General features: G+C 45.4%; 1 protein-coding gene and 1 pseudogene across 1 annotated transcript in view; one reads left to right on the forward strand and one right to left on the reverse strand.

Moving 5' to 3' along the window:
- Nucleotides 1-4,936, reverse strand: part of Crlf3 (cytokine receptor like factor 3) — a 34,941-nt gene extending 30,005 nt beyond the window's left edge. Inside the window, exon 1 of the mRNA XM_051158092.1 lies at nucleotides 4,772-4,936. Coding sequence (XP_051014049.1) covers nucleotides 4,772-4,912 — 141 coding nt within the window. The 5' untranslated portion in view covers nucleotides 4,913-4,936. The remainder of the gene's footprint in view (nucleotides 1-4,771) is intronic.
- A 272-nt stretch (nucleotides 4,937-5,208) lies between these two features.
- On the forward strand, nucleotides 5,209-7,142 carry LOC127200347 (transmembrane protein 256-like; annotated as a pseudogene).
- The last annotated feature ends 6,888 nt before the right edge of the window (nucleotides 7,143-14,030 follow it).

Genomic DNA, 14,030 nt, shown 5'->3' on the forward strand with positions numbered 1-14,030 from the left:
GCTGTCGCTAGGCTGAGCAGACAGCCGGCAGCCTTGATCTGCCATCTCTGCTTACGAGCAGAAACCAACAGAAATACCACAAACGGTGAAAAGCACAGCAAAGGTAAAATTCTAAAATGAACGCAATGACTTAGGCTTCTCTTGCTTGTTTTGTTTTTAGAGGTGATACCCTACTTATCAGGCACCAGGGTTGGAGTAAATTCATCAAGGTCATTCCCCTGAACTCAGAATACAGGACTTACAAGTATCTCTGATACATAGTAAATATTTACTGAGTGAACGAACAAGTGAGTATTTCAAGAGAGTGGGAGTTCATTTCTTCGATAGCCACTTTTTAGTACCAAGGACTCCAGTGAAGTTTCTTCTTCTTTTATTTTTTTAACTTTAGTTTTTCAAATCCCAACACTTGGGAGGCAGAGGCAGGTGGATCTTCGAGACAGAGTTTCTCTGTGCAAAAGGTCTGGCTGTCCTGGAACTCTCTTTGTAGACCAGGTTGGCCTTGAGTGCTGGGATTAAAGGTGGGCGTCACCATGCCCAGCCTTTTGTTTGTTTGTTTGTTTTTTGGGACAAGGTTTCTCTATGTAGCCTTGGCTGTCCTGGAACTTTGGTCTATAAACCAGGCTGGCCTCAAACTCAGAGATCCACCTGCCTCTGCCTCCCAAGTGCTAGGTGGCATGCCCCACCACCTCCCGGCTTCCAGTGAGGTTGGTTTCTTTCTTCCTTCCTTCCTTCCTTCTTGGTTTTTTGAGACAGGGTTTCTCTGTGTATGTAGCCTTGGCTGTCCTGGACTCAAACTCAGAGAGATCTACCTGCCTCTGCCTCCCAAGTGCTGGGATAGAAGGTGTACACCACCATGCCCAGCTTCCAGTGAGCTTTCTTAATGATTTGCATATCAGAATAGAATGGCTGTGAACATTATCTGCTTTCTTGACAACCAAGCATACCCTAGCCTTTAATTTACTTAAGCAGTAACATTAGCTGGGTGACAGGTCTGTATTGTTAGCACTTCAGAGGGAGGAAGAGTTAAGATCATCTTCATCTAAAAAACCTGTTCAAAGTCAGCCTAGACAACAGAAAGCTTGTCTCAAAAAAAGCAAACAAGAACAAAAACACAAAATAGTAAGTTAAGAGACAACCCTTGCATTCCTACTCAGAACTTCCTTTTCTCTGAAAACAGAGGGCGGGGCCTAAACTAACCACAGAGGAGAAACTGCTACATGTTTTTAACATTATAATTTAAAAGATTTTTATCCTTCTTCCTCTAGCCTTTCATATACGCCATTTCTTAACATTCAACAAAAATTATGAGAGATTTTTAAATGGCAAGAAAGCAAAGCAAAGGGCTGAAGAGATGGCTCAGCAGTCAGGAGTACTGGCTGCAGTCAGGCATGGTAGCACATGCCTTTAATCCCAGCACTTGGGAGGCAGACTGCTGTGAGTTCAAGGCCAGCCTGGTCTACAAAGTGAGTCCAGGACAGCCAAGGCTACACAGAGAAACCCGGTCTTGAAAAACCAAAAGATGAATAAAATAAAATAAAAAAAGAAAGAAAGAAAGAAAACATAAATTGTATGCCATGAATTTCTGAAACAGTTAAACAATTTTTTTTGGTTGGGGAGGACAGAGTTTCTCTGCATAGTGAGTCTACAAAGTGAGTCCAGGACAGCCAAGGCTACACAGAGAGATCCAGTCTCGAAAAACCAAAATAAATGTCAAAAGGAAGTAAAAGCAAATAAATACATACCCAGTTCAGCACCCTCTCCTCCCTGCTCTGCTCATATGACCTCCCAAAGCAGCAGTGGTACTCAGATGCCATACACGACTGCAACTCTAAGATACCTTAACTACCAAACAAAGGCACCTGCTTATTTCGGTGACATTTTTGCAACATAGAAAACTATCTTAAAACTGGACTTGATAGGGGCTTTAGTCTACAAATCCAAACAAGCACAGTGTGAGCTGCAAGTAGCTATGGTAACTTGCAACTGGAACAAAAACACATTCCGGTTGACCAAAAAAAAAAAAAAAGAGGGCACTATTACTTTGTGCAGTCAGAATGCAACGTCATCAGAAATCAAAACTGTGATGGATTCGCTCTTAAGACTTTCTGTGTCAAGCATGAGACAATGCCTCTCAACAACAAAACAGAACAAAAACCATCCTGAACCACAGTAATTACGGGAGTGTGTTCTCTATTTAAATTATTGGATTCAAAACTTAGCTGCTCACAAGATGGAGCAGTTTTCCAGCATGCCTAAAGCACTGGGATCTACCCCCAACATAATGGATAAATAAATATAAAATGAAAGAACATAGGTTTGGGTTTTCCCTTTCAGTGCTGTGGATGCTGGGCAAGTGTTGTTATCGCTGAGCCACACCCACATGCCTAGGTTTAGAAATTGAACATTTAAAAAAAAATAAAAATAAATAAATAAATAAAAGAAATTGAACATTTAGCTATCTAGAGTGGGAATCTCTCTCTCTCTCTCTCTCTCTCTCTCTCTCTCTCTCTCTCTCTCTCTCTCTCTCTCTCTCACACACACACAAGAAATTAATAAGTACTACACCCAGGTGCTTACTTCATTCTTCTAGTGCCAACTCTAATGCTTCTTCATTGCTAAGGCAGCTAAACAACAACTACACTCATGTGGAAGATATTTGGACTGAAAGGCGCTGGGCAGTGGTGGTGCACGCCTTTAGTCCCAGCACTCGGGAGGCAGAGGCAGGCGGATCGCTGTGAGTTCGAGGCCAGCCTGGTCTACAAAGTGAGTCCACGATGGCCAAGGCTAACAAGAGGGACCCTGTCTCAGAAAAACAAACAAAACAAAAATTGGACTGGCTGTAACGTTAGTCATTTATTAAGGGGTACTTTATGTATTTGTTTACTTATTTTTTTTTATGTTTTGGCTATGTTTTTTTGGTTTTGTTTTGTTTTGTTTTTCTTTTTCTGAGACAGGGTTTCTCTATGGAGCCCTGGCTGTCCTAGACTCTGTAGACCAGATTGGCCTTGAATTTACAGAGAAATGCCTGCCTCGGCCTCTGAGAGCTGGGTTTAAAGATGTGAGCCACTATCTCTGGGATCATCTAGGGGTACTTTATGTGGAACATGCCTGTTATCCCAGGACCCCAAAGCCTGAGACAGGAGGATTTCCAGTTTGCTATCAGCCTGGGCTACATAATGAGTCCTAGAACAGAGCTGGCAGCTTAGCAAGATCTTATATTAAATAAATAAATAAATAAAATAAAAGGCTGAGTGGTAGAAACAGGAATCCCTGAGTTTGAGGCCAGCCTGACCTATGGAACAAGTCCCACAACAGCCAGGGCTACACAGAGAAACTCTTGTCTTTAAAAAAAAAAAAGAAAGAAAGAAAAAGGGAGTGGAATGGGAGGTTAATATGATAAAAATACACTGTAAACATGCACAAAATTCTCAGAATAAACAACATTATATAAAAGGGGGTATTTAGCGGGGCATGGTGGCCCACACTGGAGAGGCAGAGGCAGTCGGTTCGAGGCCAGCCTGGTCTACAAAGTAAGTCCAGGACAGCCAGGGCTGTGACATAGAGAAACCCTGTTTCGAAAAATAAAAATAAAAACAAAAAACTTTAAAAGATAAAAAGAAGTCTTTTTAACTTTCTTTTAAGGCCTAGATTTTCAACATTTATTTTAATAGCAGAAGGAATAACGCAGATGCTTTCAAAAGGAAATCCAAATGTGTACATCAGAAGACCTTGAAAGTATTCACCAAATCAGGTTTAATCATAAGTCATATCTAGGTTCTGATGCCTTTTTTTTTAAATTATGATGTCTACGAAGAGTCAAAATACATGAAACCCAAAGCTCATGAAGACGTCTTAGTGATGATGACATTCAAAGACGATCACAGCACTATTTCACCATTTGCAGGTTCCACACAGGAACCCGGGAGTGACCAGTGTACTGATACGCATTCGTGGCAAATTAGGCCTAGAGAAATTCTAATGGGATTCCACTTACCCCAAAAAGAGCATTAACTAGGCACTTAATAGTACCTTGATAATTAATCTGCCTTATCTGGCATTAGCAGAGGGCTGTATCTTTTCCTATATATGCCGCGTTTGAGACCGGAGAGGAGCCACGCGGCTTTCCTTTATCTCACTGCTCGACCTTTCCTTGCGGAGAGATAACTGCACCACTTGAAAGTATATTTGGCTTCTTCTACCAGTCCTCTCTTTAAATCTGTTTTCCCACTGCCCTTCACCTTTCTAGACCCTCCCTGAACCATCTTGTTTTCCTCCTGCCCTTCCACTTCCTTCGCCGTAAAAGTCCTAGCCAGCCTAGATAGAGACCACTCTTAAGTGATTTTCAAGGCACTCCCGATCGCATGAGAAATTCAAGATATTAACCCCATTCATTCAGCATTAATATTACTACTGCTCAACCCCTCTTCTTCCCTCTCCTAGTCTACTTCGCCTCCACCTTTACCGTCCCCAGGACACTGTCCTCAGGCTTTCTAAACTGAGTAACTATCACACACGCTTCCCCTCTCCCTCCCTCGGACGCCATCCCTACTCCCACCGAGTGTCCCGCACGGCGGCTTAGGAGCGCTCCCCGAACTCTTCCTCGCCCCCCCCAAAGTTGTCTTCCGCTCAAAATCCTCTGCAGCACCCACATCCCCACGTCCCGTCCAACAGGTCTGCAACCTCCTCCTCCCTCAGAGGCTCCGGGCGGGCCCCGCCGCGCGCGCCCACCCTCCGGCCCGCGCCCCCCAAGGCCCGCAGCGGCCCCTCCGACCTGCCTCTGCGCCTCCCGCAGCCCCTGCAGCCGCTGGCCCAGCTCGCGCCGGTAGCTCTGCGCCGCCTCCACGTTCTCGCGGGCTTCCTGCAGCAGCACCTCAGGATCCGGCTCCGGATCCCGCTCCATCGCGCCCTTCATCCGGCCGCCGCGCGGCCCGCCGGGTTCCCGACTGCGCCGGGCTCCCGCGAGCGGCCCCGCGCGGCCTAGCGCAGCGGAAGCGCCGCCCCGCCCTGCCCCGCCCTGCCCTGCCTGTCAAGCCCCGCCCCCAGCTGCCGCTTGATTGACAGGCGCCGGGGCGGGGCGAGGCGGGGCAGGGAAGGGCCACATGCGCTAATGGCGTCCTGTCCTGGGTGAGTGGCCGCTGCGGCGTCGCCTGCTTAGCCGCTCCTCTGGCCTCTGTGCTGTGTTGGCCGGGACACTTCCTCAGGAAACAAATGGAGGCGTGTGTAGAAACACGTGAACAAGTCGCCAAGTGCTTCCCATTACTTATCTTACGGCGCTACGTTATCTGCCCTGCACAGAAGAGGAAGTGGAGGGACACGGAGGGGGGCATCTGCTCTCCCAAGCTCAGGGCGCGATCCTCTCTGATCCGAGGCTACAGCTCTGACCGTAAAATCGTCGCTGGACTACCTCCCTGGTAAATGCCAGCGCAGGCGGGCATTTTGGGGAGGACACTGTGACCCAGGCTCCACCACTTAGACTCAGGGAAGTAAGAGAGAGGCCCAAGTAATGCCGAGCTGCGGGTGATGGCACGTTCTTCCTGTAAGCGTCACTGATAAATATCCACTTGGCATGTGATAAAGTGTGTGTTTCTCTGTATTAAGGAAACGGGTGTGGCCATGTGTAGTAAAAATTTATCCCCGAGCTGCATGCTCCTGTAGTCCTAACTACTGGAGAGGATTGCTTGGAACCAGGAGCTAGATTGGACAACTAGGCTGTAAAAATAAACCTTTGAACACTCAAATTTATATATGGCATAATAATTTTCACATGTCAGAACATGGTTTTTTGGTTTGGGGTTTTTTGGGGTTTTTTTTGGGGGGGTTGGTTGGTTGGGTTTTTTGTTTGTTCCTCAATACAGGGTTTCTCACGCTGGCTGTCCTGGACTCCCTTTGTAGACCAGGTTGGCCTCGAACTCACAGAGATCCACCTGCCTTTGCCTCTGAGTGTTGAGAGAAAAGGCCAGTGCCACCACGGCCTACTTTTTCCTAACTTTTTAAAAACTGTAAAAGTGGTCTGTTGAAGAAGCCATATAAAACCTGGTCAAGCCTGGTGTGGTGGCACACACTTTTAATCCCAGCACTTGGGAGGCAGAGGCAGGTGGATCAGTATGAGTTTGAGGCCAGCCTGGTCTACAGAGCAAGTCTAGGACAGCCAAGGCTACACAGAAAAACCTTATCTCGGGGAAGAAAAAAAAAAAAAAACCAACCTTGTCAGAAGAGGGTAGGGGAAGGAAGAGAGAGGAGAAAAGAGAAACTGAAAAACACTTGAAATTAAGGAAAATAGCTAGGCAGTGGTGGCAAATGCCTTTAATCCCAGCACTTGACAGGCAGAGGCAGGTGACCTCCGTGAGTTCCAGGCCAACCTGCTCTAAGGAGTGACTTCCACCTGCCCAGGGCTTCACAGAGAAATTCTGTCTTGAGAAAAGCCAAATAAATGAATAAATAAGTATATGAACAAATAAAATAAGGAAGTAAAGTAAATAGAAGGGAAGCCCTTTTGAAAGAAAAACAGCAGAGTGGCCAAAGGGGCTAATTTTACCCTAAAGATAACGTAGCCTGGTCCTTATTAAATAGTACTATGTGCTAAGTGAATTAAGTTAGTAACCAAGTAAGCAGAAAACAGGAGGAGAGAGCAGCAAAGAATAGTGCTTTCCCAGATGAGACAAAGTGGGAAAGAACTTGAAGATAAGAATAAAAGGAGACGCTTCGATAAGCAAAAAGATGAGTCTGGGGAGATAGAACTTCGTACTACATGGGAAGGTGAAGACTAAAGAAAAGGAGCTGAGTGACCACCCACAGCCAGGACCCAGGTAGGGGCTGCTTTCCGCTGCCCTCTAGGTGCCTTGTCCAGAGCTGGGGACTTAGGTTTGCCCTCCTATGGGGCACACGGCGCCCAATTTCCAGATGTGTAAGGGAAGGAGCTCTTCGGCAAGGCCAACAAACACCACCTTTTGCACAGCCTGGCCCTGTTAGGGGTACCCCACTGCAGAAGGCCCCTCTGGGCGGGGTTACTGGTAGCTTCTGGAACCACCTTATTCTGCACCAGCTTTTACTACCAGGCCCTGAGCGGTGACAACAGCATCCAGACCATGGGGCCTGTTGGAGGGAGCCTGCTAATCTTGGACTGGCTGGCCTTGCCTTCTTGAGAGCTCTTGTTTTAAGTGCCCAGTCCTGGCCTTTCTGTGTAACTGGACGCAGAGGGAGTAGGGGAGATGTTGAAGCAGAGAGGAAATTAAAAGACAAAAGGCACATTAAAAAAAAAAGAGGGGGGGGAGCTGGAGAGATGGCTCAGTGCTTAAGAGCACTGCCTGCTCTTCCAAAGGACCCGGGTTCAATTCCCAGCACCCACATGGCAGCTCGCAACTGTCTGTAACTGCAAGATCTGACACCCCTACACCAAAGCACATAAATTAAAATTAAATAAAATATTAAAAAAAGAAAGAAAGAAAGAAAAGGAACTGAAGAGACGGTTAAGAGCACTGGCTGCTATTCCAAAGGTCTGGGGTTGGACTCCCAGCACCCACACGGCAGCTCACAACCATCTATAACATGTTACAGAGGATGTCATGTTCTCCTCTTGCCTCTACAGGCATTGCATGAATATGGTACACATACATACCTACAGACAGAACACTCATGCACACAAAATAAAAGTACATAATAAAAAAATTTTAATGTAAGCCAGGTGTGGTGGCGCATGCCTTTAATCCCAGCCCTCGGGAGACAGAGGCAGGCGGATCACTGTGAGTTCGAGGCCAGCCTGGTCTACAAAGTGAGTCCAGGATGGTCAAGGCTACACAGGGAAACCCTGTCTCAAAAAACCAAAAAAAAAAAAAAAAAAAAAAAAAAAAAAATTTTTTTTATGTATTAAAGAAGGGGCTGGGGAGATGGCTCAGAGGTTAAGAACACTGCCTTTTCTTCCAAAAGTCCTGAGTTCAATTCCCAGCAACCACCATGTGGTGGTTCACAACTATCTATAGTGAGATCTGGTGCCCTCTTTTGGTGTGCAGTCATACATTTGGGCAGAATACTGTATACATAATAAATAAATAAATCTTTTTAAAAAGTGTATAAAAGAAGAGCAAGAAAGGCTGGAGAGCTGGCACAGTGGTTAAGAGCACTGGTGGCTCTTCAAGAGGACCCAGGTTCAAATCTCAGAACTTATGTGGTAGCTCATGACTGTCTACAACTCCAGTCCTGGGCAATCTGATGCCTTTTTCTGGCTCTTTTTGGGTATCAGGTAACACACATAGTGCACAGACATACATCCAGGCAAAACACTCATATATATAAAAGAAAAAAAAAATATATATATATATATATTTTTTTTTTTTTTTTTTTTTTTTGGTTTTTTCGAGACGGGGTTTCTCTGTGTAGCCTTGGCTGTCCTGGGCTAACTTCGTAGACCAGGTTGGTCTCGAACTCACAGCAATCTGCCTGCCTCTGCCTCCCGAGTGCTGGGATTAAAGGCATGTGCCACCACCGCCTGACTAAGAAAATTATTCTTTAAAAAGAGCCAGGACCGGCCGGGCGTGGTGGCGCATGCCTTTAATCCCAGCACTCGGGAGGCAGAGGCGGGCGGATGCTTGTGAGTTCGAGGCCAGCCTGGTCTACAAAGTGAGTCCAGGATGGCCAAGGCTACACAGAAGAAACCCTGTCTCGAAAACCAAAAAAAAAAAAAAAAGAGCCAGGACCAGCCAGGCAGTGGTGGTGCACACCTTTAATCCCAGCACTCGGGAGGCAGAGACAGGGGGATCGCTGTGAGTTCGAGGCCAGCCTGGTCTACCAAGTGAGTTCCAGGACAGCCAAGGCTACACCTAGAAACCCTGTCTCAAAAAACCAACCAACCAACCAACAACAACAAAGAAAGAGCAAGGGCCTCAGCATTTAGGATGAGTATTACTTCAGCCAGGGCACTTTAACACAAGCCTGTAATTCAGGCACTCAGAATGCCGCAGGAGAGGATCAACTGAGGCCAGTCTGAACGACCCACTAAGATCCTGTTTCAACCAGCCAAGAGTTAAGCTACTAATGTAGCTCGGTGGTAGAGTGCTTGCGTACTGTCTTTATTACTGTTGCTGCGAAGACACATCATGACCAAGGCAACTCTCATAAAGGAAAACATTTAATTGAGGACTTCCTTACAGTTTCAGAGAGTTAGTGCATGACCCTCGTGGCAGGGAAATGTGGCAGCAGGCAGGCAGGCAGGCATGGCACTGGAGCAGTAGCCGAGAGCTCATAGCTGATCTATAAATTGCAGACAGAGAGTGAAACTCAGCCTGGAGGAAGCTTTCGTAACTTCAAAGCCCACCCCTTGTGACACACCTCTTCTTCTTTTTCTTCTTCTTCTTCTTCTTCTTCTTCTTCTTCTTCTTCTTCTTCTTCTTCTTCTTCTTCTTCTTCGGATTTATTTATTTATCATATATACACAGTGTTTTTGCCTGCATGTACACCAGAAGAGGGCACCAGATCTCATGATAGATGGTTGTGAGGCACCATGTGGTTGCTGGGAATTGAACTCAGGTCCTTTAGAAGAGCAGACAGTGCTCTTAACCTCTGAGCCATCTCTCCAGCCCCTCCCCAACACATCTCTTCTAACAAGGCCACACCTCTTAATCCTTCCCAAATAGTTCCACTAGCTGGAAACCAAACACTGTAATATGTGAGCCAATTGGAGTTCATTGTCCTTCAAACCACCACACCTTGTGTGACCAAGGCTCTCATCTAGCAAAACAAGCACAGAAGGGCTTGGGGGAGGCATGTGCACTGTCGCTTGTAAACCAATATTTTAGGAAAATAAATGATAAGAAGGACATGAATCCATCTTATTTAGCTTAAGATAATGATGACCTTGGCATATAGTAAGTCCTCAAAAATGTTTATTCAGTGAAATGAATATATATGACATATAAAGAGTAGGGAAAATAAGAAAATACCTATGGCATTAATATAATTATGATAGTTATGAAAGAGGCTTGAGCCAGGCATGGTGGTGCATGCCTTTAATCCCAGCACTTGGGAGGCAGAGGCAGGCAGATCGCTGTGAGTTTGAGGCTAGCCTGGTGTTCAAAGGGAGTCCAGGACATGCAGGGCTACACAAAGAAACCCTGTAGCAAAAACAAAACAAAACAAAACAAAAAAAAACAAAAAACAAAAAACAAAAAACAAAAAAAAAAAAAGGAAAGAAAAGAAAAAGAAAAAAGAAAGAAATGGAAAAAATGAAAGAAAGAGGCTTGAATTAGGATGATGACCATCAGAGAGGTTTGGCAGACAGTAAAAAGAAGGGAAAGGGGCTGGAGAGATGGCTCAGTAGTTAAGAGCACTGTCTGTTCTTCCAAAGGACCTGGGCTCAATTCCCAGCAACCACATGGCAGCTCACAACTGTCTGTAACTACAGTTCCAAGGCATTTGACACCTACATACCAATGCACATGAAATAAAACTAAATAAAAATTATTAAAAAAAAAAAAAAAAAAGAAGGGAGAAGTTAGTCAAACAGTTCAAGACAATAGTTGGGCTTTGGCAATGAACTTAGTAGAAACCATGGCTATTTAAATGCTTGTGTTTGGGATTTTTTTCTAAGTCTTGTATTGTAGCCTTGGCTAACCTGGCACTTACTATGAAGACCAGGCTGGTCTTCAACTTGAGGCAATCCTCCTGCCACTGCCTCTTAAGCTTACAAGTGTAAGCTGGCAGATCTGGCCAATATTTTTTTCTTTTCTTTCTTTTTTTTTTTGTTTGTTTCCTTCTTCCTCCCTTTCTTTTTCTTTTCTTTTAAAAATAATTTACAACCTGTGTGAGGATGTTTGATCCCCTGGAACTGTAGTCACCGTCATGAGCTGCATGTGGGTGCTGGGAATTAAACCCCAGTCTTCTGGAACAGTAGTCAGAACCCTTAACTACTAAGCCGTATCTCCAACCCCTATTTTCTTTGTTTGTTTGTTTGTTTGTTTTTTGAGACAGCATTTCTCTGTGCAGCCTTGGCTGTCCTGGATTGGCTTTATAGTCCAGGCTGGCTTTGAACTCACAACGATCAGCCCATCTCTGCCTCCCAAGTGCTGGGATTACAGCTGTGTTCCACCGTGCCCTGCTTCCCCTTTTTTTTTTTTTTTTTTTTTTTTTTTTTGTTTTTTGAGACAGGGTTTCTCTGTGTATCCTTGGCCATCCTGGACTCACTTTGTAGACCAGGCTGGCCTCGAACTCACAGCGATCCACCTGCCTCTGCCTCCCGAGTGCTGGGATTAAAGGCGTGCGCCACCACGCCCGGCTCCCCTATTTTCTTGATATAGATATGGAAAGGAAAAATTTGTATGTGGGCTATCCTCACTACACACAAAAAAGAGAAAAAGGGAAAAAGGACAACTGAATGAAATCGTGTGAAACTACTACTCACAGGCATGAAGTCTGGGAGTGCATTGCTTTTTAAGCTTTATAATTTTATTTTACAGGGCTAGAGAGAGTTGGCTCAGAGGTTAAGAACACTGGCTGATCTTCCAGAGAACCAGGGTTCAATTGCCAGCACTCACATGGCAGCTCACAACTGTCTGTATCTCTAGTTCCTGGGGAGCCGACACCCTCACACAGACATACATGTAGGCAAAACACCAATGCACATAATAAAAAAAGGAATAATTTTATTTTAAATTTATTTATTTGCTTGCTTGTTTTTTTTGTTTTTTGTTTTTTTTTTTTTTTTTAATCTTGCAGTAGTCAGGTTTTCTTTTTCCACCATTGTGAGTCCCAGGAATCAAATCCAGGGTTTCAGTCTTCTCATCAGTGACCTCTACCCAGTCTTGGGCCCTGCTTTAGTTTGTTTTTGAGGTAGGGTCAGTCTCTCTCTTTCCTCTCTCTCTCTCTCTCTCTCTCTCTCTCTCTCTCTCTCTCTCTCTCTCTCTCTCTCTCTCTCCCTTCCCTCAGCTTCCCACCCTCTTCCTATGTAGACCAGGCTGGCCACGAACTCAGAGACTGGCCTGTGTGTCTCCTTAGGGACTAAAGCTGTTCACTCCCACACCTGGCAGGCCTGGTTATTTTGAACCTTACAGCATGAATTCTTAAAGAGTGAATCATCCTGTCCCTGGAAGTAAGAGAGGAAGAGAGTCCAGGGACAGCAAAGACAGATGCCAGCTGGCCATGGGATAGGGCACAGATTAGGCGGATCAGGAGGAAGGAATGGACTTAGCTTTCCTCAAGTAAGTGGGACAAGCAGCGGAATGTATGGACACCGAAATGACAAGAGAAAGGATTATAAAGAAAAAGGGGACTGTGAGAAGGGAGAAAGAGCACTGTAAATTTAAATATCTCTAAGCACAGGACACAGTTTGCTGACAGCACAGACCTAGGATGTATGAGGCCCTCTGTTTGGTTTGACACCCCCCCAGCACTGCACAAAAAACAGCCAAAATGAGGAGCTCCAGAGGTCGCTCAGCAGTTAAACATGCATACTGTTCCTGCAGGGGCACTGAGATTGCTTCTCAGTGCCCAAGTAGGGCAGCTCCCAGTACTCTTTTTCCTGCCTCCAGCCTCCCCACACACTCCCAGCCATGTTCACATAGCACCCACAGACACACACTCATAACAGTAAGCCTGGGGGTGGTGACCCACTCGGGAGGCAGGCTGATCTCTGTGAGTTCAAGGCCAGCCTGGCATACAGAGTGAGTTCCAGGATAGCCAAGGCTACACAGAGAAACCCTGTCTCAAACCCTTCCCCGCCTCTAAAAAAAGAATAATAACAATACGTCTTTTTAAAAATGTAACAAGCTGTTCATGGTGGCACACACCTTTAATTCCCACACTTAGGAGTCAGAGGCAGGTGGATCTCTGCGGGTTCCAGTGCAGCCAGGGCCACATAGATCCTGTCTCAGAAAGAAACAAAAACCCACCCACCACCAAAAACAAATTACTCTGGGCTGTACTTTCTCTTTTAAACTGACCACCAGGAAAGGAAACTGTCAAAGTGTTTAGTTGTAAAGGCTGGATCATAGGGCTATTTGAAAGCACACAACAGCACACACACATATTCAAAATGTTAAAAGAGAAAATGGGAACAAAAATGCACCTTCTGGAGCTGGAGAGATGGCTCAGAGGTAAGAGCACTGACTGTTCTGCTCTTCTTCCAAAGGTCCTGAGTTCAATTCCCAGCAACCACATGGTGGCTCACAATCATCTATAATGTGATCTGATGCCCTTTTCTGGCCTTTGAGCACTGAATACATAATAAATAAAATATTTTTTATTTTTATTTACTTATTTATTTTTAAATAAAATTTTTTTTTTTTTTTTTTTTTGGGTTTTCGAGACAGGGTTTCTCTGTGTAGCCTTGGCCATCCTGGACTCACTTTGTAGACCAGGCTGGCCTCGAACTCACAGTGATGCGCCTGCCTCTGCCTCCCGAGTGCTGGGATTACAGGTGTGCGCCACCACGCCTGGCTCGAAGGCATGTTTTTTTGTTTTTTTTTTTTTTTTAAAGATTTTATTTAAGCCGGGCGTGGTGGCGCACGCCTTTAATCCCAGCACTCGGGAGGCAGAGGCAGGCGGATCGCTGTGAGTTCGAGGCCAGCCTGGTCTACAAAGTGAGTCCAGGATGACCAAGGCTACACAGAGAAACCCTGTCTTGAAAAACCAAAAAAAAAAAAAGCCTTCTACTTGCTTTCATAGTCCAGCCATGGCGACACAGACGCAAGCAGAAATGTGTGACATGGTGCACCAAGTACAAAGGAAGCGCAGAAAGCTTAAAACTAAACCACAAAATTTTAACCAAGGCAAAGTAGGTGTGCAGGGGTTTAGTGAAAGTAACCCCTAGGCTGGATCGTGTGATTCTTTTGGGGTTGGCAATCTGTGTTTTTCTTCCTTCCTTTCCAAAAATCGGTCCAATAGTAGTTGAGGAACTTCATGTTGGAACAAGGAATAGGAGAAACACCAGCGAGTGAGAGGGCACAAAAGACTATCAGAGAGGCTTACAAATGGTTGGAAACTGGAAAGCAGATGAAAGAGGTGTAACTGCCCGTGTCAGCAGAAGGAAGTTGCATCCTAATTTG

Source organism: Acomys russatus, chromosome 16 (genome assembly GCF_903995435.1).
Source record: "Acomys russatus chromosome 16, mAcoRus1.1, whole genome shotgun sequence".
Lineage (NCBI taxonomy): Eukaryota > Metazoa > Chordata > Mammalia > Rodentia > Muridae > Acomys > Acomys russatus.